Here is a 20,105-nt window from a genome sequence, read left to right as displayed (position 1 = left end):
AATATTGCTTAAAAATTAAAAATAGTTTTAGACTTTTACATAGAAAGAGGAGTTTTATTTATTATGAAAGTCTAGATCCTAATATCTAATAAAATATAATCATAATAATTTTGTAAAAAATAATAAATTCAAGATCGAAGGTTCCAACACCAAAAAATAAAATTGTTTTTGCTCACAGCTCAGTCAGCTTCTTCCAACATCTGGTGCAACTATTTTTACAGATTGGACCTCTTGAATCAATTCTAATCTTAAACCTGGGCGTATAAATCTTTTCAATTTTTTCTCGAATTTACGGAGTTGCACAGTTTTAAGGATCAGGTTTTCTGTTACAGTGTCAAAGAATTGCATGATGAATTTGCGCTAAAAGTAAAACTTTTAAGAAAAAATTATACAGTTTTTACCACACCAAACCTTCTTGTTCAAGCCGCAAAAGTAGATTTTGGAATCATGCTCAAGAAATGAGATTGTCGTCTGAATATTATTCATTGTATTAAAATAGTGTATGCCATTTATGTTTGAAGAAAACGAGCATGGAGATTCCACTCGAAGATGGAGAGCAGATTTCTTCATAATAGACAATTCATCAGCTGAGAAATAAAAATAAACATAAATGACAATCTAGTCAATTTTAACTATTAGACGCAAGTTGAATTAGGAAATATCTTACTTATTGTATATATTTGCTCCCCAATGGACAAAGCTGAGACAAATTGTGGTCCAAATGATTCTCGAAATGGCTGCCATGATTGCCACAAGTCTATATCTTCCCTGTATGTCAAAACTGAGTTCTAAGAAAATAATGTATTTGTAAAAACAAGAAAACCCATATTTCTCTAGCCTACCTTATCATCTGAATTTTGAGCAAGATACAAGCGATTTTTGTGCCAGCAGCATCCAAAAGGGTAGTTTATTGGGCCAAAAAGGAAAAGGTCATCACAATCTGTAACTAAGCCTAGGAATTAAAACAGTTTAGAATTTGCTTCCATTAAAATTATTAAATTTACCAGTTTTAACGTCAACTTTTTGAACGGATGACGTAGGAATCCGAAATCTTGACGTTCCTCCTATCAAGTAGAGTTCACTTCCCCTTCTTGCAAGCCCAAAGTGGCGTCTAGGTATGTCTAGTCTAAAATAAATCTTATATTAATGCAAAACAAAATTTGTTTTATGAGTTTTTTTACCTTGCTAAGACTTTCCACTCTTTAGTAAAGATGTTGTAAGACATGACATTTCGGTTCCAATTTGATGTTCTGATGCCATGAATTCCACCACAAATTATCAAATTACCATCTAATTAAGTAGTTATTTGAAAGAGCTATTCGTGCTTACATAAAAAAATAATATGTTACCATAAAATGTAACAGCACATCCATCGGGACATTTTTCAGTAATAATTTTGTCGCCAAAAAATGACTTAGTCTCCATGTGAAAAAAAACAAAGCAGCTCTTCTTCTTGACTTCAATTCTGCTCAATTAAATATTTTAATTAAAAAATTTATTTAATAAAAAAAACCAAAGGAAACATTACTTGTCAAAAACTTGGCATCGAAAGAGAAGGACCAAAGGAGGTGGCGGTCGGGATTCTTTTGCTAAAAGTTCTCGACCTATCCGAGCTTCAGGAGTATCCTCTGGACCACAACTGAAAATCAACACATTTAATTTCAGCAAATTCTGAACTTATATTTTTTACTAGTGAAGAAATTTGAGAAGTGCGGCAAATGATGGAGGACACTTGTTAATGGTCGGAAATCTCAAAACGTGTTTTATTTGTGAGGGCTTCACTTGTGGCCAATCCACAAGGGTTACGAGATCGGGGTACAACTTTCCTCTATTATCCACGTCATGCCTAATCCACCAGATAATAGCCTCAAGAATCTATCAAAATCCAATTAGTATATAAATCAAAAGTATGTAATAAAAAATATTATACATCTTTGGGAAAATCATATATCAGCCTCCTGTCACTGAGGTATGACATTAAATCATGCAAGGACATTTCTTTAAAATTCCTTGTCCTTCTAAATCGTAGGAACCAGAAGAGCATCCTTTCATAGGCTGTTATTCTGAGCTTCTTGCAAGCAACGTCCTCAGCTGCCACATATAATGAGTAGCAATTCTTTGGAGATAATGATTTGATGGCCACTTGCTCATAATTGAACTTCATCTAAATTAAAAAAAAATTAAATACATAAAAAATAACTATTAAAAAATTGCCGAACTATTAGTCTTGTGCAAATGTATAGCATTTCTGCGGTCATTTTTTCAGCCATTGCATTAATGTCACTGTCAGATTGATCATTCACAGGCAGGCACTTCAGAAGAGCATTCAACGTTCTCCAATTCATATCCTTTAATTAAAAATTTAATTTTAAAAAGTTGCAGCGAATAAATTTATTAAAAACAATCATACATGGTTTTCATACATATTTTCGTACATACATACCTGCAATGTTAGATGATCACTGTCTTTCTCAATAAATCCAGAGTGAATTGGTTCAAAAATCGCTTCAAAATATCCACTGCTTTGAACGAGAACGTTCCGATCTGCAGTCAACTTCTTGCCATCGACGTCAAGAGTAACCACACCTGTGGAGCAAAAAGTTTAATAAAATAAAAAGATCTAATTACAGGCCGTTTTTTTACCGGAGTTTTTGCAGTCCATTTTTATAAGGCAACAATTATGGATCCATCAAACTGTGGTACCGCCGTTGATACAAGTTTTTCCTATTTTTTGGGCTTCAGAATTTTGCAATATTTTTTAGGAACATTCAAAAGCACAGATGTAAACAACACCCAATCCAAACAAAGCATCCGATTGGTTCAGAGAAAAGTTCATCGAGTGAATTCGCGCGCTATCTGTGATGCGTCACGCGTACTTTTACGATCATTGTTTCTGCGACAGCGAACTGCGACAACACACAAGACCGACACTTTGCAAGTCTGCCGACCAAGTTTGAGTGCAAGTGTCCTAAATATCAACCGTGCAGCTTTTTATTCAAATTTGGTCTTGTCGGCACGCAGATATAAATGACTATATTAACCACCTGGCGGACCAGATCAATCTCGAGCGAATGCAAAATGTTAATTCCGGCCGTTTGAGCAGGTAAACATTCGTTTTGACCGAGATTCGCGTGCGTCAACAGAGCGTGAGAAAATCATATCGTTTTTATTTGCAGTTCAGAAAGCGGACCACAACATCCACGAATGATCGGCCCCTTTGATGGTTATCGCTGTGCGTGATCGGGGGGTCATCATGGATCGGCTGATCAACTACACGGACATCCTGCTCAGGGTGCCGCCTCTCTTCCTCATGGACATCCTGATGCGTCTCGAGTACGACATTCCGTCAGACAGCCTCAAATCAGCCGCCGACGACAACATCAACTCGCTGAATGATTTCGTCACCCAGCATGAATTTGTCACCCCGAACGACTCGCTCGTCATCAAAACTGTTCTTATTTATTTGCTGAAGCTTTTCATATCCACCTCTGGTATTTCAAATTTTTCAAAATTATCAATTTATTTATCTGAAACAATTTTATATTTTCCAAATTTATTGATTTTTATTTAAATATTTCAGGATGCCTGTTTGCCCTGGGAGTTTTCCTTCTGCCAAAGGTCTACCTGGTCAATGTGTACAAATTCCTCGGCTCAATCGGCATCATGTTCATCTCGTACTGGGCCAACGTGAGCACCATGAAGGCGGTCATCGCCGCCAGGGAGAACAACTATGAAATCAACCCGCGCACCTCCATCCTCCACAGCGTCCTCAGCCTCGACCTGCAAGGCGTGCTTGACTGGAACGAGGCCGCCCTGGCCATTGTCAAGAACTACCTGGTCCAGAGCACCATGGGCCTCGTCTTCCAGCACATCGAACTCGCCCCGACCAATCGACTGATACAGCTGCTGACCATGCCGGCCTTCATGGCGCCCTCGGTGCTCGCCATGTTGCCGGTGCCCGACTACATGCTGCACCACTCACCGGTGTTTGCGGCTCTCTTGCCCCTCGGAAAAATCAAAATGACCTTCTGGTCCAGTGCCGTTCAGGTAAAAAAAGTATTAACAAAAATGAAATAATTTTTCTTGTTAGTAAAAAAAGGAAAATTTTATAAAATTACTTGTAATTATGTTTAATTATAAGTTAAAAATACATTAAATTTTTATAAACATTATTTTTTAAAGTCTCTGAATTTTTGCAAGATTTTTTTCATTTAAATTTTCAATTTCTTTACATTTTAAAATCTAAATTCTGACAAATATTTATTTTGTCAACATTTCAGGTTGGAAACAACATAGTCCAAGGCTACAGGTACGCTCGCCAGTTTGTGAGTGACGTGGGTCTGACTGCCCTGCTCGAGAATGAGTGGGTCAGGTTGCGAGTGCCAACTGTGCTGAGAACGTTTTGGATGTTGAGAGTAGCCGAACATTCGTTCTCCGCGCTTTCCAAGTGCTTCTTTCTCAAAGAGCAAGAAGTGGACTCGTCCAAGTGCTCGTCGGAAACCTTGATGGCTCTGCCGAGGGAGCTGCTGGTGACTGGATGCGAAACGCAGACGGCCGTGCTTGGAATGACGAGCGTTATTTCTTTTCTTTGCCACTATGTCGGCAGTTTTTTTCAGTGGATCTTGCTAACGGAAGACGAGGACGACAGAAGCATTGGTAAAGAATTTTTTTTAAATAAATCCAATTAAGCAATTTAAAGGATGAAAAGTTCAATTGTAAATGCTAAATTTTTATTCCGCTTCAAGATTAAACTTTCGGAAGGAAAAGAAGAAGAAAACAGAATTGAAGATCTAATTATTTAATTTAGCTTCACTGCAGAAAATTCTCAACATATATAATTTAAATCCTTCAGATTGTATTCAATTTTTTAACAGTGTAGTTTAAAAGACTTATTGAATTAAATGATTTTTTTTTAGAAATTTGGAATTAGCTTTATTAGATATTGAAAATTTTTAATTTTTTATATTTTGTCGAAAACTAAAATTATATTTAAAATATTTTGTTAAATTTAAGCTTTTGGATGTTACTAATTTCGCTGATTTCTTCAGGTACTGTTTCTGCAATCCTCTTTTTCATCCTGGCCCTGCAGACGGGACTGACAGGCCTGGACCCCGAGAAGCGCTTCATCCGGCTGTGCAGAAACTTTTGTCTGCTCTTCACCGCCATCCTGCACTTCATCCACAACATAGTGAACCCGCTGCTGATGTCCCTCAGCGCGTCCCACAACCCGGCCAGGCACCGACACGTGCGGGCCCTTTCCGTCTGTGCATTCCTCGTCATATTCCCCGTCGCCCTGCTCATCTACCTGTGGTCGCAGCACACCATGAGCACTTGGCTGCTCGCCGTGTCTGCCTTCAGCGTTGAGGTGATAGTCAAGGTCATCGTCTCGCTGATGATCTACTCGCTATTCCTCGTCGACGCCTACAGATCCACCTTTTGGGAGTCTCTCGACGACTACGTCTACTACATTCGCGCCTTCGGCAACACCGTTGAGTTTTGCTTTGGCATATTCCTCTTTTTCAACGGCGCCTGGATCTTGGTGTTCGAGTCTGGCGGCGCCATCAGGGCCATCATGATGTGCATCCACGCGTACTTTAACATTTGGTGCGAGGCGCGCGCCGGCTGGAGTGTCTTCATCAAGCGAAGGACGGCCGTCAAGAAGATCAACTCGCTGCCCGAAGCCACAGAAGAGCAGCTCGAGAAGTTGGACGACGTCTGTGCCATTTGCTATCAGGAGATGTCCAGCGCAAAGATCACCAGGTGCAGGCACTTTTTCCACGGGGTCTGTCTCAGGAAGTGGCTTTATGTGCAGGTAGGTCCCTTAAAATCACAATTTATGATGATTTTTTTACATGGATTTTTTGTTTGAACAGGACCGGTGTCCGCTTTGCCACGAAATTTTGCATCTAGTGGAGGACGATTACGGATTGGCAGCTGATTCTGATATTGAATTCAACGTAGCAAACGAACAGTTTGATGCCGCAGCAGGTTTTGGCGAGCAGGAAATGCCAAACTAATGACAAAATGGACATTTTTTTGCAATGCTCGGAATTGTGATTTACTTGAATGTAAGATGAAGTGAAGTTTAAATTATTTGCTTGAGAATTTCAAACAGGGTTTTTAAATTTTTTTACTCGGATCATTTTTGTAATTGCACGCGGCTCATTTGTGCTTTGTGAATTTTAAAATTTTGCCCTTATTTTAAATATCCAACGACAAAGATAATGTATTTCAAAGCGTGACTGCTGCACTACTTATCTCTTAAATATAAAACACTTCTACTCGGCTCAATTATAAAACTGTGAACCCTGTGGATACACATTTGTTTCAACACACCAATTGAGACTGACAAACTTTTGAAAGGGTTAATAGATTAGTAACGCTGCTGTATTTAATATGAAGGAAAAGTTGCTGTAAGTTTTAAGTTTGTCCATCGCCATCGGAAGTTGTTACCCAATGTGCTGGTTGGGTGAAAAATTGTTCTGTTCTTTTTATTAAAAATCCAACTGAAAAATAAACGGATAATGTTGAAATACAACTTAAATGTCATATATTATAATTCTAATTTAGCACTAAAGCCATGGAAACTTTCAGTGCTTTCAAAAACTAACCGCTTTTTTCGCAATCTTGATCGTGTGCTGTTTTTCTGACTTATTGCAAAATTTCAAAACAAACTCCACGGACTCAGTGCCCTGTGTCATTCGCTCTTTGATCGATCCACTATAATAGCTCTATAGATAACCCTATGGCGCGTCTAGTTAAATCAACTTTTTTAAGTGCTTTAAAGAATTTAAAAAGTCAAGTTCGAAGATCAAGTTGTGAGCAAAATGTAGAAAAATTTGACGAATTTCCAAATTAAACTAAATAGTTTCAGCGTCATATACAGTACACAAGGATTATCTCCAATTGGTATCTGCTGCCGGCAAGAAGATCGAAGTTGATTTTTTGTGGCTCAGGGATCATTGCAGATGTTCCCAATGCTACAATGCAGCTACCAGCCAGAGATCTTTGCCCTTCCTGTCCATATCAGAAAACATCAGACCACTGTCGTGTGATATATCGTCAGATTTCACCAATTTAATTATCTCTTGTAAGATTAATTTATTATTATTATATTATTTTTTTAATGAAAAATTGCAATTATAATTTTTTTGCAGGGCCCGACGGACATACATCAAGGTATGCGCTAAATTGGCTGTGTGGTCTTTTGGAGCCAAATTTGAGATTTAAAAAATTAAATAAATTATTTGATTTGCGAAAACTGTGGGAGGATGGCAAAAATCCAACCCTACCTAGAATTGATTACGTTGATCTAGTAGAGAAAAAAGAGGAGGCTTCCTTAAAAGAAGCAGTTTTATCTCTTTTAGAGTATGGGATCGCTTCAATTAATAAGGTTTACCAGCAAAGTGAAAATATGAACTGAAATTAATTTCAAAAAAATTTAAAAGGTGCCTTCTACTGTTGAGGCAACGCAGTTGGTCGTTGAAAGGATTGCACCTCCGCAGCAGACTTTTTTCGGAGGCATGTGGGAATTCGGTACAAAAATACATAATGAAGTAGCCAACCACAAGGACACGGCTTACACGAGTGACGCACTCGACCCCCACAACGACTCAACCTACTTTACAGAATCCACAGGGTAATATTTAAAACAGTCTCCCAAAAAATAATTATGCCATGATTTAGGCTTCAAGTTTTCCACTGCCTTGAGAGGTCCAAAAATTGCCGAGGCGGAGCTACCAGATTGGTTGACGGAATGGCAGCAGCAGAATATTTGGCTCAAGATGATCCAAATGCCTTTAAAATTTTGTCCGAAGTAGCAATTGAGTCGGAATACAAGGAGCCTGGAAAACATCACGTCGGCCGCCAACCAGTCATAGTTTTGGATCCGATTACTCAAAGAGTTATGCAAATTAGGTGATAATTTCTATTTTAGATTTTTAAGAATGGGAAGAAATTTATTATCAAATTTCAGGTTTAATTTGTATGACCGCTCGGCTATGTGCACTTTGGACTCCCCAAAAGCTTTCAGAGAATATTATTTGGCTTTGAGAAAACTTTCGAATCTCATGCTCAGCGGTAGATTTGAAATGCAAGTGGAATTAAATAAAGGAAACGTGATAATAATAGACAACTGGCGCGTTCTGCACGGAAGAACAGCGTTCACAGGTCAAAGACACATGACCGGATGTTACGTCGCAAGGTCCGAGTGGCTCAGCCGAGCGCGCCTTCTTGGCTTGATATAATTTTAAGGTTGAAGGGTGTATGGAAAATAAATATGCATGGATATATTATGAAATAGCAATTTCTATTGCAATGAACTTCCAAACAAAATTGGCAGAAATCAATTTTGTGTCTGGTAATTGTGCTAATTTGATGACTCGGTTGGTTATCTCTCGATGATTGGAATGAACAACACAAAAATATATATGAATGACACAACATAATAATGAATAAAAAACTATCTATCGGCTGAAAATGCTGCCAATGTCCGGCTCTCACCAGCTATGCACTTTCCCTATTTCACTATTCTTCGCAAATGCAACTAACGCTGTGGAGGTTTGGGTTTGTTAAGGGTATGGGCAGCGATGGATGCATTTCTTTACATCATGCCTCCCATTCCGCCCATGCCACCCATACCTCCCATTCCACCCATGCCTCCCATACCACCGTCCTTCTCTTCCTTCGGCAGCTCGCAGACGACAGCCTCAGCTGTTGTCAGAAGGGATGCAACTCCAGCAGCGTCAGTCAAGGCTGTCCTCACAACCTAAAACAGATTTATAACAATGTGTTAAATTAATATAGCTAAAATAAATTCTTCGATATAAAATGCATTACATAAAAAAATCTAGAATTAAAAAAATTTAAATTGTTACCTTTGTTGGATCGATGATTCCCTTCTGGATCATGTTGACATACTCGTTGTTCATGGCGTCATAGCCAATTTCAGGTGAAGCGTCCTCAACTTTAGCTACGACAACAGATCCATCGACTCCCGCATTCTTGGCAATAGTGATGCAAGGCATTTTCAGGGCCTTCTTGATGATTTCAATGCCTGTCTGCTGGTCAGGATTTGCAGCCTTCAAAGCGTTCAGGACGGGAATGCACCTAATCAGGGCAGTGCCACCTCCAGGAACAATTCCCTCCTCAACTGCCGCTCGGGTTGCGTTCAGGGCGTCAGTAACTCTGTCCTTCTTCTCGTTGACCTCAACTTCGCTGGAGCCACCGATCTTCAGGAGGGCCACTCCGGAAGACAATCTAGCCAATCGCTCCTGCAGCTTTTCCTTCTCATACTCAGAGGTGGTATTCTCAATTTGATCCTTAATTTGTTCCACCCTGCGGCTTATATCTTCAGCCTTGCCCTTACCCTGATTACAAATTAAAAAAAAAAATATTACTAACATTATTGAAAGAAATGGCAAAAATTGCATACCTTCAGGAAGAGCGTGTCGTCCTTCGTAATGGTAACCTCACCAACAATGCCAAGGTCAGAAACTTGGACCTCTTCCAATTTGACGAGGTTGCTCTCGTCTCCAAAAACAATACCACCGGTAGCAATTGCCATGTCAGTCAGGGTGGCTTTGCGGTTGTCTCCGAAACCGGGAGCTTTCACAGCTGCAACCTGAAGGCCAATCTTCAGCCTAAATTTCACTTCATTAGCAAAATCTCAAAACAATTGGAGGACTGCATACCTATTAACAACAAGAGTGCTGAGAGCTTCACCATCAATGTCTTCAGCAACAATAATCAAAGGCTTTCTTTGCGAGTTGGCCAATTCCAGGGCAGGGATGATGGACTGCACACTTGAGATTTTAGCTTCGCTGAACAACACCAAGCAGTCCTGGTATTCAATTTTGGCTCCTATTAGAAACAGTATAAATTACTTCCAAATGATAATTTTAATAAAAAAATTTACCTTTCGCTGTATTAATGAAGTAAGGTGAAATGTAGCCTCTGTCAAATTTCATTCCCTCAATAACCTCAAGCTCGTCAAGCAATGTCTTTCCATCCTTAACTGTGATTACTCCTTCCTTTCCAACCTACAAACCAAATATGAAATTAATTAAAATCCTATTAGTTATTTAGGAAAATTACCTTCTTCATTGCATTAGAAATTAGGTTTCCAATTTGTGTGTCACCGTTGGCTGAGATTGTGGCAACTTGGGCGATTTCTTCTGGTGAAGTAACAGGCTTGGACATTTTTTTCAAGTTCTCAATGACGGCATCAACAGCAGTCATGACTCCTCTCCTAATCTCAACAGGGTTGGCGCCCTTGCTGATCTTTTCAAAGCCCTCCTTGGCAATTGCTCTGGCCAGAACCGTCGCTGTGGTCGTTCCATCGCCAGCCTCCTCGTTGGTGTTGTTGGCCACGTCCTGCACCAGGCGGGCTCCAATATTCTGGAATTTGTCCTTGAGCTCGATGCCCTTGGCAACAGTAACACCATCCTTGGTGATCTTAGGACTGCCCCACGACTGTTCCAGGATTACATTACGGCCCTGGCGAAAATTATTAAAATTTATTTTTGTTGTTGAAATTTCAACTGGATTATTTCATACTTTAGGTCCCATGGTAACTGCGACGGCATCAGCCAAGACGTCCACACCTTTGAGCATTTCAGCTCGAACATCGGCACCGAAGCGAACATCTTTTGCATACTGACGAACTGCCGAATTCGGGTAAAGCTGACGACGGGCAACTGTTCTCAAAACTGCGGGTAGACGAAACATCTAAAAGGGAAAAAATAAAAATTATACTTTGATTGAATAAACCTCTTTTTATGCTTAATTTAAGGCAGCATCAACTTAATGTCTCAAAACGTGGGGGGGCCTTGCCGATTCCAAGGTTATGTAATTTTTTCACAAATTTACAATAAAAGGCGTCAATTTTGATGGCTTAATTGGTAAAATTACCTTAAATATTTGTTTTAGACCTGGACTTCAAAAGATTTTTTGAGTTTATCTTCGATTTTCGGGCTCTAGAGACTTCGCAGCGAGGACTTCTGAATTCAGTAGCGGTGCAGCCGATCGCACATGGCCAAGAGAACGAATCTATGGCGGCCCCCTGAAAAGCGTACCAACCAATTCTCGTTTCTAGAAAATGCAAAAATGACGCAACGCTCGCTAGAGGGCCGGTAGTTAAAATGCGCATCCGAAAAATCTAGAATATGATGCAATATTCGACGAAACGCTGTAATTTTACTATAAAAAGGCCTTTCATGCAAAAATTAATTAAATTCAATAATTGAAAAATAGATTTTCATTCACGATTTCATTTAAAATAAACGTAAAAAAAGTAAAAAAGCATTTTCTTTGTGTCAAACCGGCTTATGACACGCCCCTTTTTCGTCACTTTGGAGAACACTTTTGCCGAACACGGAGGTCACGCCGGAGATCAATCGAATTTTCCTCTGGTAGTAACTGCTTGACGCCTGTTTTGTGCATTTAACATTCCCCAAAGTCATCTCATCAACGCATAAAATGGTAAATCTTCAATATTATTTTCGCTTTTGTCCTTAAATTAGGTAATAAATTCATGATTGCATGCGACTGCCATGATCACATGGCTATTCAAATATCATTTAATTTTTTTTATTTTTGAGAATGATTCTATTTTAATAATTCATTTGATTTGTTAGGCCCTGGTCGCAAAAAAGCTGCTCCCCCTGTTCGACAGAATTTTGATCCGACGAGCTGAAGCGATCACCAGAACCAAGGGCGGCATCGTCATCCCTGAAAAGGCTCAGGGCAAAGTTCTCCATGGCGAGGTTATCGCTGTTGGTCCAGGAGCCAGAAACAATGTAAGACATTTTTATGAAAGGATTTTTGTACAAATTTTTATGTTACATAATTTAAATTTACAGAAGGGAGTTGTTATCCCTGTTTGCGTCAAAGTCGGAGACAACGTCCTGTTACCTGAATATGGAGGCACAAAGGTTCAGCTGGAGGACGACAAGGAGTACCATTTGTTCAGAGAGTCTGATATCTTAGCCAAGATCGAGTCTTAAATGTCCTCAACAGGAGTGTTGTGCATGAACATTGATCGAGTAGTATCTGATAATTTGCAGCATTTCAAACCATTTTTTGTAATCCACTTCAGAGTGGGAATATTTTTTATGTACTAGTTCGTGAAATTAAAAATTTATCTGTTTTGCCGATTTAAATCACGCTTATTTGCCTTCAACTAATTCCTGATATAGAAACCAAACATTGAAATGTTTTTTGAGAAAATAAATACTAATGAAGAGGGAGACTTCTATAAAAAATCAATTTTTCCCTTATAAAATTTAGCAAATTAATTATTAAAAGTATTTTATTAATAATTTAAAAACTAAAATGGCCCGAATTGAAATTCTAACAAAACCATGATCCATGATTAAATAATTTAATAAATCTCAATCGACATTTGAAAAATCCAAATACGTATTTTTTTTCTAAATAGGTTTATTATTATTTGCTACAGTCTTCAAAAATTAATCGACCTCTTCAATCTTTGGAACAATCACATTCTTTGGTGCAGGTCCAAGATCTTCAATTCCTCTCATCTTTTCCTGCGACGATGTCATCCAGGCAATATTCATGAGCGACTGCAGGTGTAAATAGTATTTTTATCTGTCATAGACAATAATAAAAAAATATTATTACTTTAAATGTTCTGGGTTCCCAAATGGCCAAATTCGACAGAGATTTGCGGTCGAGCATGATGTTTTGCCTCTCCAATGAGCTCAGCAAAAGTTTGCTGGAGAAACCGTGCTCCATGCAGGCACCGTTCAACCGAGTATCCCAAAGCTAGAAATTCAAGACGTATAAACATAATTGAACATTATTATGAAGTTTTAAAGTTTTTCTCGAAATGCATACATTTTTTATGCTTTCTTTGTGCAACTTTCTGTTCTGTGTGTTGTAAACCAAGGCTCTGTGGACATATCGAACTCCAATTCGGAAGCAATTTCTTTTTCTGCCCGTAAAGTGCTGCAAACAAAGCAATATCAATTAACAATATTTAAAAAAATATTTAGGAGACATACAGCTGACATTTTAAAATATTTCCTCTTCCTCCAAAATTTGTCAGGGCCTTTGCAGTTCAAACTTCCAACGAATCTCATGGCAAAGTTCATCATGTTTGACAAAAACACCATTTTAGTATGTTTAAGCTGACAATTAAAAAGGAAAGAGGAGATTTATTAATTCTCAGATCCGGCAAAATTCAGAAAACACGCCTGCTTGCTGATCAGTTGTTTTGACTATTTTCTTAGCTTTCCTGGACCGCCGCTAGGTGTCTCGCAAGGTTCATCGATGAGCACCAGCAGCACAGATGGTGGCCGGCCCTGACTAGCGTAGGGAGTGGTTTCTTGTTTTTAGTTTAGTTTTCTTAGTTTTTCAATAGTTTTGAAAAATGTTTTTCCTCCGAAAATCGTGCCACGTCTCCCTTGAGACTCTTTCCTAAGCGAAAAGAAAGACGACGCCTTCGATTTTCAGCGTGAAAGGTGAGGATTTTATGGAAAAAATTCCAATCTCGCTGCACTTCCTCTTTAATTTGTCACTTCCACAAACTTTTGTTATCAGCGCAAAGACCAGCACTTTCGCGTCTTTGGGAAAAACACAAGCCAAAGAGTTAATTCAAAATTTTAACGTGTTTCCATTCCAGCTGTGTTATTCTTTCAACGAGGAATTTAAAGCCCGAAGATGTCTTTATTCTTCAAGTTCCGAAGCAAAAAGAGCGCCGAGTCGGGAGGGCCGTCGCAAATCGGGTTCCCAACAAACGTTCACCACGAGTGGCATGTCAGTAGGAACCAGCACACAGGCCAACTCGAGGGCCTTCCAGACCAATGGTTGAAACTCATGGACACACAAATTACGTGAGCAAAACAAAATTAATTTTACCCGAGAGTTTCCCTATAAATATTTTATCACCTCGCCACTTCCTTGTAAAATAGTAACGAGGCTTTTAAGAAGGCCTTTGCCTTTTGCTACACATAAAATCACTCACCACAGATAACTTTTTTTGGAGTTAATTTTATGTAATAAAAAAAAAAATGATTTTATTTTCTTTGATTTCAGAAAAGATGAACAGAAAGAGCATCCGGATGCTGCGATTCAGGCGCTGAAGTACTACAATTACTCGATAAAGAAGAAGCCTGGCGACAACAACTTCTTCAAGCCCCTGGTCACGGAAAAGGCAATTGCTGAGGAGTCGGAGGAGATAGAGAAACTGATTAAGCAGCATGGCAAAGACGCGCACCGAAGTGTTGGCTCGGACAACAGCACCTCTTCGGACACAAGCCGAGAGCTTTCTCCGCAACCAGCAGGACAAAATGTGGTACCACCTGTTGCACCACCGAGAAAATCGCCCCGGACAGCCAAGAAGGCAAGTTTTTTTTTTATTCAAAGATAATATAAATTTTTGGTTGTAAAATATGAAATTAATAATTTCATTTTTAGGAGAAGGAGGAACCTTTGTATGACAATATACCGCGGGGTGTGCAGAACATAAAGATTGATAATTCTGAAGCTGAGGCTAAAGAGGTGTCACCAGTAATGGTCCGCAAGAAGGAAAAACCAACCAAACTTACTGACGATGAAATTTTTGCTGAGCTTAAGGCGCTTTGCAACAGTAACGACCCTTACAAGAAGTTCAATTTGAGCAAAGAGCTTGGCTCAGGGTAAGAGCTTTTGAAGTTTTTTTTTTTTTTTAATTTTTAGGATAATATTGAAAATAATTTAAATTATTTAAATTATTCTTTAGAAAAAAATCATTTATTCTTCTTTAACTGTTTGAAAGATGTAAAGGGGATTTAAATTTTTAACAGAGCTTCGGGAACAGTCTTCACAGCCAAAGACGCTCAGCAAAATTCTATCGTGGCCATCAAGGACATCGACATGTCGAAACAGCCCAGGAAGGAGTTGATTCTGAACGAAATCAAAGTGCTCAAAGACTTCAATCATGAGAATCTGGTCAACTTTTTGGACGCCTACTTAGTAAAGGACCATCTTTGGGTTTGTGCCTCAATTTTTTGATTCCGTTCGGATCACTAATGAAAATTTTTAGGTCGTCATGGAGTTGTTGGAGGGAGGGCCTTTGACTGACGTAGTCACCGAAACGGTCATGAAAGAAGGTCAAATTGCTGCCGTGTCCAGAGAAGTCCTCAAAGCTGTCAGCTTTCTGCACTCAAGAGTAAAAACCGGATTTTAAAATTGTGGGATAAATTTATTAAAAATGAAAATTAACTCTAGGGAATAATCCACCGAGACATCAAGTCTGATAACGTCTTGCTGGGTTTGGATGGAACGGTTAAAGTCACAGATTTTGGTTTTTGTGCAAACATCATCGGAGACGAAAAAAGGCAAACCATGGTCGGAACGCCTTATTGGATGGCTCCAGAGGTAAGACTTTTTAAGATACTGATAATTTTCTGCTGGTTTTTATTTGTAGATAATGCAATCTATTTTTATGTAACTAATTGTAAGACGATTTAAATTAAATTAATAATTTTTTACTCCAGGTTGTAACGAGAAAACAGTATGGAAAGAAGGTGGACATTTGGTCCTTAGGAATTATGGCATTCGAGATGATAGAGGGCGAGCCACCCTACTTGAAAGAGACACCCCTCCGAGCATTGTATCTGATTGCTGCTAACGGAAAGCCAAAGATTCCTCGTTGGGACAAACTGACGCCTGCCTTTCAAGTAATTGCCATTCTCTAAAATATTTCATTTTGCTGCAAAGATTTGTCAGAAATATAATTTAAATTGATTTATAGAATATTTATCTAGATTATCTTTAGATTAAAATGTCCTGATTTAATTTATTTTATTCTTTGCAAATTTAAATTATTAATTGTAACTTTTCCCCAGGATTTTCTGAATAGATGTCTTGAGGTAAACGTTGACGACCGGGCAGATGCGGACGAACTCCTCCAGCACAAGTTTTTGACCAACTGCATGAAACTGAGCTCGTTGACTCCGCTGATCCAGGCTGCCCAGAAAATCCTGCGCAAGGGCGCTTACCAACCATCGTGAACATTGTAAAACTGCAATCATTCTGTACACAAAGCCATCATTCAAGTCATGCATTTGTTGTTGTTGTTGATTTAAAGTTCTCTGTTCGCAAATCTGTTACCAATCAACAGTGAGTGATGGGTAAACTATTCCAGTCTTGTGCCTTCCCAATTTTAGCACAATTACCACGTAAGACTATCAATGTATTACTATTTTTCTATAAACTTGTATTTTGCTGTTGTGAACTTGCCTCGAATAATGGCATTTAATTTTGGAACAAAATTTTTTTAAATAGTTTTGTATTGCAAATCAAAAAGGAGAAAAAGCAAATTTATTGGTATTATAGAGCCTCTATTTTGTAAACGGCTTACTTATGTTTCATCTCATTTTCATCTTATATTTCCAGTGATTCCAGACCCATTTTTAATGATTTATTATGGTCGTTGAGAAATAAAATGTCTTGATAAATGATGCGTTTTTATTCCATGAACACAATTTGTCAACGTTTTTGACTCACTTTTGGCACATCAGGGTACATCGGATAAATCACACTCAGTCAGTACAGACATGTTTGCAGAGGTTATACAAGGGCGTAAATATAGAATATCTTTCATCTCCGTTGCAAAGTCTTCTAGATAGGGGGTTTGTTTGGAAGGATTTCTGAAATACACGGTACGTGTTCGCCACAAATGATTTCTAGTGAAAATACTCGTTAAGTATATATTATATTGTCTCCTCGTACATTTTTTTTCTCTCAGTATACTGCTTTTTGTAAGCGTTATGTTTCCTCGTGTTGCGGCGCCCCTTGACACATCTTTCGAAGAGCAAAAGGGCCCCGGCAGCGAATTCTAATCAAATATGAAACGAAAATAAAAGAAAATAAATATTCATTGTTTGCGTCCGTCCGCAATTTTCTTTCGCGCCTTATCGTTTTTCAACAGCCTGCAAATTCTCACGTCAAAGCGAAAGGCGGCTGTTGTGGAAGGTATGCAACCGGGCGGACACAAATGCTTAACAATTAGCCTAGCTTACGCCATTTCCTCGGGATGGTATTTCAGGGAATTTTATGTTTTTTACACTTAAGTGTTTATCGTGTCAGTCGCATAGAATAATTTTCATTTGACATAATCCAGTTTTTTTTTAAAACATCAACAGATAAATATTTTGATTATTCCATCACATAAAAGTGATATTACAACAAACTCCACCAAATATGTTTTTAGTTTTGCCACCCGACATTATAATTTAATTTAATCCCAGGATCATGAATACACATACAACGATCTTTGCAGTTTTTATTGATGATTATTCATCGCGAACGAAAACGGTGGCATTATTATGTTTCTAAAGGTAAATTGGAACAAATTTTTTTTTTGTATTTATAAATGCGTTATGAAATCGATATTAAAATTCAACAGAAAAAACCCCTTTGAATACATTTGAGTATATATCAAAGCATGAGAAAAAAATTATAATTTAATGCTTTAAATAAAAAAGTTTAATAACATAAAATTGTGGTCTGCACTTCGCAGAAACTTAAATTATGCAGAAAAAATATTATGAAGTTTTGAGCATTTTTCATGAATTGGTCTCTTGATTGGTTCAAAATCAGAAACTCGTGCCTAATAATTCACTCTATAATACTTTGACTAGAACTTAATAAATTGGCAAATTAAGAGTCTATGTCTTACTAAAATTAGTTATTAACATTTAACAACGCGCAGGTGCATCCTTAAAGAATTTGGAACTATCATTATGTAAAAAGCAAATAAGGCAGGAACCAAAAATTATTTAACAATCAACAACGACTCCTACTCTAGCCAATAAATTTTTACAACCAGATCAACAAATCACATTACAATAAATTCTTCATCTATTTTCACTCTCGGAAATAGTGCGGCGGCTTAAATTTAATTATTTTATTTAAACTCGAATCTATATCGTCACGTAGAAAATTCATCTTTTTTTATAAATAAACAGCCATCTTGTGAAAATTATTTTGATTTTCATTCAACTCGGACCTGCGAATCGCCTACTTGAACAGGAGACCTTGAGACGAAGGTCCTCAGCTCAGTCAGGTGGTCGATTTGCGGCTGCTGCACGTCGAGTAGCGCGGGTCCAGCCTGCTGCAAGTCGACAGTCTTGGGTCCGATTTGAACACGGTGTGCTGCAGGGTGCGTTTCCACTTGTCCTGAGTGTCGCGCAGCTTCAAAAGCCAAGTTTGCTGAAAAAAAAATTATTTGATTTAAAAAAAGGGATTTATTAATTACTGTGTTTGTTTAAATCTAATAAAAGAAAAATCTTTTTTTAGAATAAAACCATTATTTTAAAATTTAATTTTAGCAAGAAAAAACTAAATTAAATAAATTTTATATTATTCAGAGAAAAACCACAAACCTTTAGTTGATCGTTGGCTGCCTGGAAGGTGTGCACGGCCACAATCTGCTGGAAGCGGTTCAAACTGACTATCACAAAAGCGGCGTCCATGCGACAAGTCCCTCCCTCGGACACGCTCACGTCGTGGATGAAAAATCTGTCCAGGGAGAGCGGCTGTTTGTAGACGATATAGCGCATGGCGGCCGCTTCATTTGGGTTGTTTCCTCGTCCACAGGTACTTGCCCAATTCTCAGTGAGAGACGATTTCTAAAAAGAGTAATAAAATCAATTTTAAGCGTATAATACTAATAGAGAAAAATTATCAAAATAGAGTTCAATTTTCTTTTAACTAGATATTTTGGTTAAAAATTATTAATTGTAGTTTTTTTTTCCAAAAAATTTAACCGAAGAGTTTTCGACAAGATCAATAACAATGTTAGGTTGGAACAAGTGATCTTGAAAGTTGCAAACCTTTTTCGAGAGGCCCTTCTTCCTTCTCGTGATGAGGAGCATGTCATCAAACAAGATGACATACATTTCTGCCGGCTTGCCCGAGTCGAATATTGACAAAGGCCCTTCCATGACGATCTGCCTCCTCGGACTGACAATGATTCGGTCGCAAGGCTGCCGCGCCAAGGCGGGCTTGAGAAATTCAGGGACAAACGTTTTTGGGTCCAACTCTAGAATCGACGGCCAGACGATGTTGCGCTGAATCTCCAGTAACCGCTCAAAGTTCTTCAGCCACTTCATCTTGTCGTCCAACTCTCCTTTGTAGGCCAAAAATTTTTATTTTATGCAGAATATTTTAAGAGTGAAAATTTTTACTTAGAGAGTTCTCCTCACGCTCCAAAATTCGGGCGATTTGGTCTCGCTCCTCGGCCTCTTCGGTCCGGCTTTCAACTTCTTTAAGAATTAGAGGAACTTTCATGATGTGCTGGACAGGCGCCACCAAGAGATCAGTCAGCTGCAGCTTTTTGCACCGCGGGTCTCTATTGCACCACTAAAATTTTTTAAATTAAAAAAATAATAATTAACTAATGGTTAATAATTGATACTTTTTCAAATTCAATAAACTCCATGTGTCGCCGCAACGTTTCCAAATAGTTGAGGGCGTTGATGTAGTTCAGCGCGTAACAGTGATAAGCTTGCGAAACCGAGTCGGCTTTTGTGCTCTGCAAGGATTTTATATTTAATTTTCACCTTTTAATTTCAAATGACAAAAAATCTCAAAAACCTTCTGGAACAATTTGACGAGGACCTCCGTCGTGGACATTTCACCGCCCGTCCCCACGTGTTGCAAAATTAGATTGATGAATTCTTTGCAGAACGCGTAGGTGACCTGCGGTAGGAGTTTCGTTTCAGGCACTTATGTGGGAAACGCGATACGAATTGCAGAGAGAAATTGGATCTGTACTCACCAAGCACAGCTCGTCCAAATTGCCGAAGAGCAACTCGGGTTCGGCGAACATTGCGAACCCTTCCACCTGGATTTTCTTCAACGGCTCCATGAAAACCTAAAAATAAATTTAAATTGCAACGCTTTGTAAAACAAAATTGTAAAAGTTATAGTTAAAAGTGCACAGAAATATGAGATTTTTTTTTTGTTATTTGAAGAAGAGAAAATGCATTAAATCTTTTAATAATTTAATGTTGGAGAGATTAAGGCTCAAATTAAATTCAATGGGTTATTTTTTATCTAGAATTTCTCTTGAACGATGCAAATCGAACCAGATA

General features: G+C 38.4%; 8 protein-coding genes across 10 annotated transcripts in view; 4 read left to right on the top strand and 4 right to left on the bottom strand.

The window, feature by feature from the left end:
• Positions 1-33: 33 nt before the first annotated feature.
• On the bottom strand, positions 34-2,797 carry LOC132205899 (kelch-like protein 30). 2 transcript variants are annotated; one of them, XM_059635268.1, is made up of 13 exons: positions 2,644-2,797; positions 2,444-2,586; positions 2,220-2,348; positions 1,931-2,164; positions 1,691-1,875; positions 1,529-1,639; positions 1,350-1,465; positions 1,182-1,290; positions 1,005-1,126; positions 843-952; positions 668-788; positions 412-587; positions 34-360 (listed from the first exon to the last, which is right to left on the bottom strand). In XM_059635268.1, exons 1-13 carry the CDS (start codon positions 2,660-2,662, stop codon positions 184-186), a joined length of 1,752 nt encoding a protein of 583 aa, XP_059491251.1. In that variant the 5' UTR covers positions 2,663-2,797; the 3' UTR covers positions 34-183. The 2 variants fall into 2 exon arrangements, with proteins under 2 accessions (XP_059491251.1, XP_059491252.1); XM_059635269.1 differs by having other exon boundaries at positions 183-360; positions 843-946.
• Positions 2,798-2,886: 89 nt separating this feature from the next.
• Positions 2,887-6,538, top strand: LOC132205897 (protein TRC8 homolog). Its single transcript, XM_059635267.1, has 6 exons — positions 2,887-3,103; positions 3,177-3,491; positions 3,581-4,047; positions 4,281-4,656; positions 5,049-5,812; positions 5,874-6,538. Exons 2-6 carry the CDS (start codon positions 3,221-3,223, stop codon positions 6,015-6,017), a joined length of 2,022 nt encoding a protein of 673 aa, XP_059491250.1. The 5' UTR covers positions 2,887-3,103; positions 3,177-3,220; the 3' UTR covers positions 6,018-6,538.
• Positions 6,539-6,672: 134 nt separating this feature from the next.
• On the top strand, positions 6,673-8,674 carry LOC132205902 (trimethyllysine dioxygenase, mitochondrial). 2 transcript variants are annotated; one of them, XM_059635274.1, is made up of 6 exons: positions 6,673-6,818; positions 6,875-7,090; positions 7,158-7,393; positions 7,449-7,639; positions 7,687-7,917; positions 7,976-8,674. In XM_059635274.1, the coding sequence occupies exons 1-6, from the start codon at positions 6,746-6,748 to the stop codon at positions 8,244-8,246; spliced, it is 1,218 nt and encodes a 405-aa protein (XP_059491257.1). In that variant the 5' UTR covers positions 6,673-6,745; the 3' UTR covers positions 8,247-8,674. The 2 variants fall into 2 exon arrangements, with proteins under 2 accessions (XP_059491257.1, XP_059491256.1); XM_059635273.1 differs by having other exon boundaries at positions 6,869-7,090; positions 7,976-8,673.
• Positions 8,290-11,073, bottom strand: LOC132205900 (heat shock protein 60A-like). Its single transcript, XM_059635270.1, has 8 exons — positions 10,912-11,073; positions 10,558-10,728; positions 10,096-10,497; positions 9,917-10,040; positions 9,693-9,861; positions 9,434-9,641; positions 8,877-9,368; positions 8,290-8,767 (listed from the first exon to the last, which is right to left on the bottom strand). The coding sequence occupies exons 2-8, from the start codon at positions 10,726-10,728 to the stop codon at positions 8,603-8,605; spliced, it is 1,731 nt and encodes a 576-aa protein (XP_059491253.1). The 5' UTR covers positions 10,912-11,073; the 3' UTR covers positions 8,290-8,602.
• A 247-nt stretch (positions 11,074-11,320) lies between these two features.
• On the top strand, positions 11,321-12,161 carry LOC132205904 (10 kDa heat shock protein, mitochondrial). The gene is made up of 3 exons (XM_059635276.1): positions 11,321-11,481; positions 11,637-11,798; positions 11,862-12,161. The coding sequence occupies exons 1-3, from the start codon at positions 11,479-11,481 to the stop codon at positions 12,003-12,005; spliced, it is 309 nt and encodes a 102-aa protein (XP_059491259.1). The 5' UTR covers positions 11,321-11,478; the 3' UTR covers positions 12,006-12,161.
• Positions 12,162-12,424: 263 nt separating this feature from the next.
• LOC132205903 (large ribosomal subunit protein bL20m) lies at positions 12,425-13,259 on the bottom strand. Its single transcript, XM_059635275.1, has 4 exons — positions 13,026-13,259; positions 12,859-12,969; positions 12,643-12,786; positions 12,425-12,584 (listed from the first exon to the last, which is right to left on the bottom strand). The coding sequence occupies exons 1-4, from the start codon at positions 13,134-13,136 to the stop codon at positions 12,471-12,473; spliced, it is 480 nt and encodes a 159-aa protein (XP_059491258.1). The 5' UTR covers positions 13,137-13,259; the 3' UTR covers positions 12,425-12,470.
• A 38-nt stretch (positions 13,260-13,297) lies between these two features.
• LOC132205901 (serine/threonine-protein kinase PAK 2) lies at positions 13,298-16,463 on the top strand. The gene is made up of 9 exons (XM_059635272.1): positions 13,298-13,484; positions 13,646-13,856; positions 14,059-14,365; positions 14,440-14,660; positions 14,808-14,994; positions 15,047-15,172; positions 15,232-15,381; positions 15,501-15,683; positions 15,852-16,463. The coding sequence occupies exons 2-9, from the start codon at positions 13,684-13,686 to the stop codon at positions 16,014-16,016; spliced, it is 1,512 nt and encodes a 503-aa protein (XP_059491255.1). The 5' UTR covers positions 13,298-13,484; positions 13,646-13,683; the 3' UTR covers positions 16,017-16,463.
• A 1-nt stretch (position 16,464) lies between these two features.
• The window catches only part of LOC132205895 (uncharacterized), a 61,697-nt gene continuing 58,056 nt past the window's right edge, over positions 16,465-20,105 (bottom strand). The window contains exons 14-20 of the mRNA XM_059635261.1: positions 19,790-19,885; positions 19,606-19,710; positions 19,427-19,543; positions 19,197-19,371; positions 18,843-19,138; positions 18,393-18,638; positions 16,465-18,219 (exon numbers count right to left, since the gene is read on the bottom strand). Of these exons, the coding sequence (XP_059491244.1) occupies positions 18,070-18,219; positions 18,393-18,638; positions 18,843-19,138; positions 19,197-19,371; positions 19,427-19,543; positions 19,606-19,710; positions 19,790-19,885 (1,185 nt within the window). The 3' untranslated portion in view covers positions 16,465-18,069. The remainder of the gene's footprint in view (positions 18,220-18,392; positions 18,639-18,842; positions 19,139-19,196; positions 19,372-19,426; positions 19,544-19,605; positions 19,711-19,789; positions 19,886-20,105) is intronic.

The sequence above is a fragment of the Neocloeon triangulifer genome, unplaced genomic scaffold, assembly GCF_031216515.1.
Source record: "Neocloeon triangulifer isolate White Clay Creek 2 clone unplaced genomic scaffold, ASM3121651v1 ptg000003l, whole genome shotgun sequence".
Classification (NCBI taxonomy): Eukaryota; Metazoa; Arthropoda; class Insecta; order Ephemeroptera; family Baetidae; genus Neocloeon; species Neocloeon triangulifer.
This window is presented reverse-complemented; position numbering and strand designations above follow the sequence as displayed.

Excerpts from the sequence above, each read along its gene's own strand:
- LOC132205899 (XM_059635268.1), bottom strand. Across the intron at positions 1,876-1,930 it reads TATATGATTTTCCCAAAGAT|ATTCTTGAGGCTATTATCTG; the intron begins GTATAATATTTT and ends GGATTTTGATAG. Across the intron at positions 588-667 it reads GGAGCAAATATATACAATAA|CTGATGAATTGTCTATTATG; the intron begins GTAAGATATTTC and ends TTTATTTCTCAG.
- LOC132205897 (XM_059635267.1), top strand. The coding sequence starts at position 3,221 with ATGGTTATCGCTGTGCGTGATCGGGGGGTCATCATGGATCGGCTGATC. Across the intron at positions 3,492-3,580 it reads GCTTTTCATATCCACCTCTG|GATGCCTGTTTGCCCTGGGA; the intron begins GTATTTCAAATT and ends TAAATATTTCAG. Across the intron at positions 4,657-5,048 it reads CGAGGACGACAGAAGCATTG|GTACTGTTTCTGCAATCCTC; the intron begins GTAAAGAATTTT and ends TGATTTCTTCAG.
- LOC132205902 (XM_059635273.1), top strand. The coding sequence starts at position 6,746 with ATGGCGCGTCTAGTTAAATCAACTTTTTTAAGTGCTTTAAAGAATTTA. Across the intron at positions 6,819-6,868 it reads TCAAGTTCGAAGATCAAGTT|TTTCAGCGTCATATACAGTA; the intron begins GTGAGCAAAATG and ends TAAACTAAATAG. Across the intron at positions 7,640-7,686 it reads TACTTTACAGAATCCACAGG|GCTTCAAGTTTTCCACTGCC; the intron begins GTAATATTTAAA and ends GCCATGATTTAG.
- LOC132205900 (XM_059635270.1), bottom strand. The coding sequence starts at position 10,728 with ATGTTTCGTCTACCCGCAGTTTTGAGAACAGTTGCCCGTCGTCAGCTT. Across the intron at positions 9,862-9,916 it reads CTTCATTAATACAGCGAAAG|GAGCCAAAATTGAATACCAG; the intron begins GTAAATTTTTTT and ends TGTTTCTAATAG. Across the intron at positions 8,768-8,876 it reads GAATCATCGATCCAACAAAG|GTTGTGAGGACAGCCTTGAC; the intron begins GTAACAATTTAA and ends AATCTGTTTTAG.
- LOC132205904 (XM_059635276.1), top strand. Across the intron at positions 11,799-11,861 it reads GTCCAGGAGCCAGAAACAAT|AAGGGAGTTGTTATCCCTGT; the intron begins GTAAGACATTTT and ends TTAAATTTACAG.
- LOC132205903 (XM_059635275.1), bottom strand. The coding sequence starts at position 13,136 with ATGGTGTTTTTGTCAAACATGATGAACTTTGCCATGAGATTCGTTGGA. Across the intron at positions 12,970-13,025 it reads AATATTTTAAAATGTCAGCT|CACTTTACGGGCAGAAAAAG; the intron begins GTATGTCTCCTA and ends CTTTGTTTGCAG. Across the intron at positions 12,585-12,642 it reads GGGAACCCAGAACATTTAAA|TCGCTCATGAATATTGCCTG; the intron begins GTAATAATATTT and ends TTACACCTGCAG.
- LOC132205901 (XM_059635272.1), top strand. The coding sequence starts at position 13,684 with ATGTCTTTATTCTTCAAGTTCCGAAGCAAAAAGAGCGCCGAGTCGGGA. Across the intron at positions 13,857-14,058 it reads CTCATGGACACACAAATTAC|AAAAGATGAACAGAAAGAGC; the intron begins GTGAGCAAAACA and ends CTTTGATTTCAG. Across the intron at positions 14,995-15,046 it reads TAGTAAAGGACCATCTTTGG|GTCGTCATGGAGTTGTTGGA; the intron begins GTTTGTGCCTCA and ends GAAAATTTTTAG.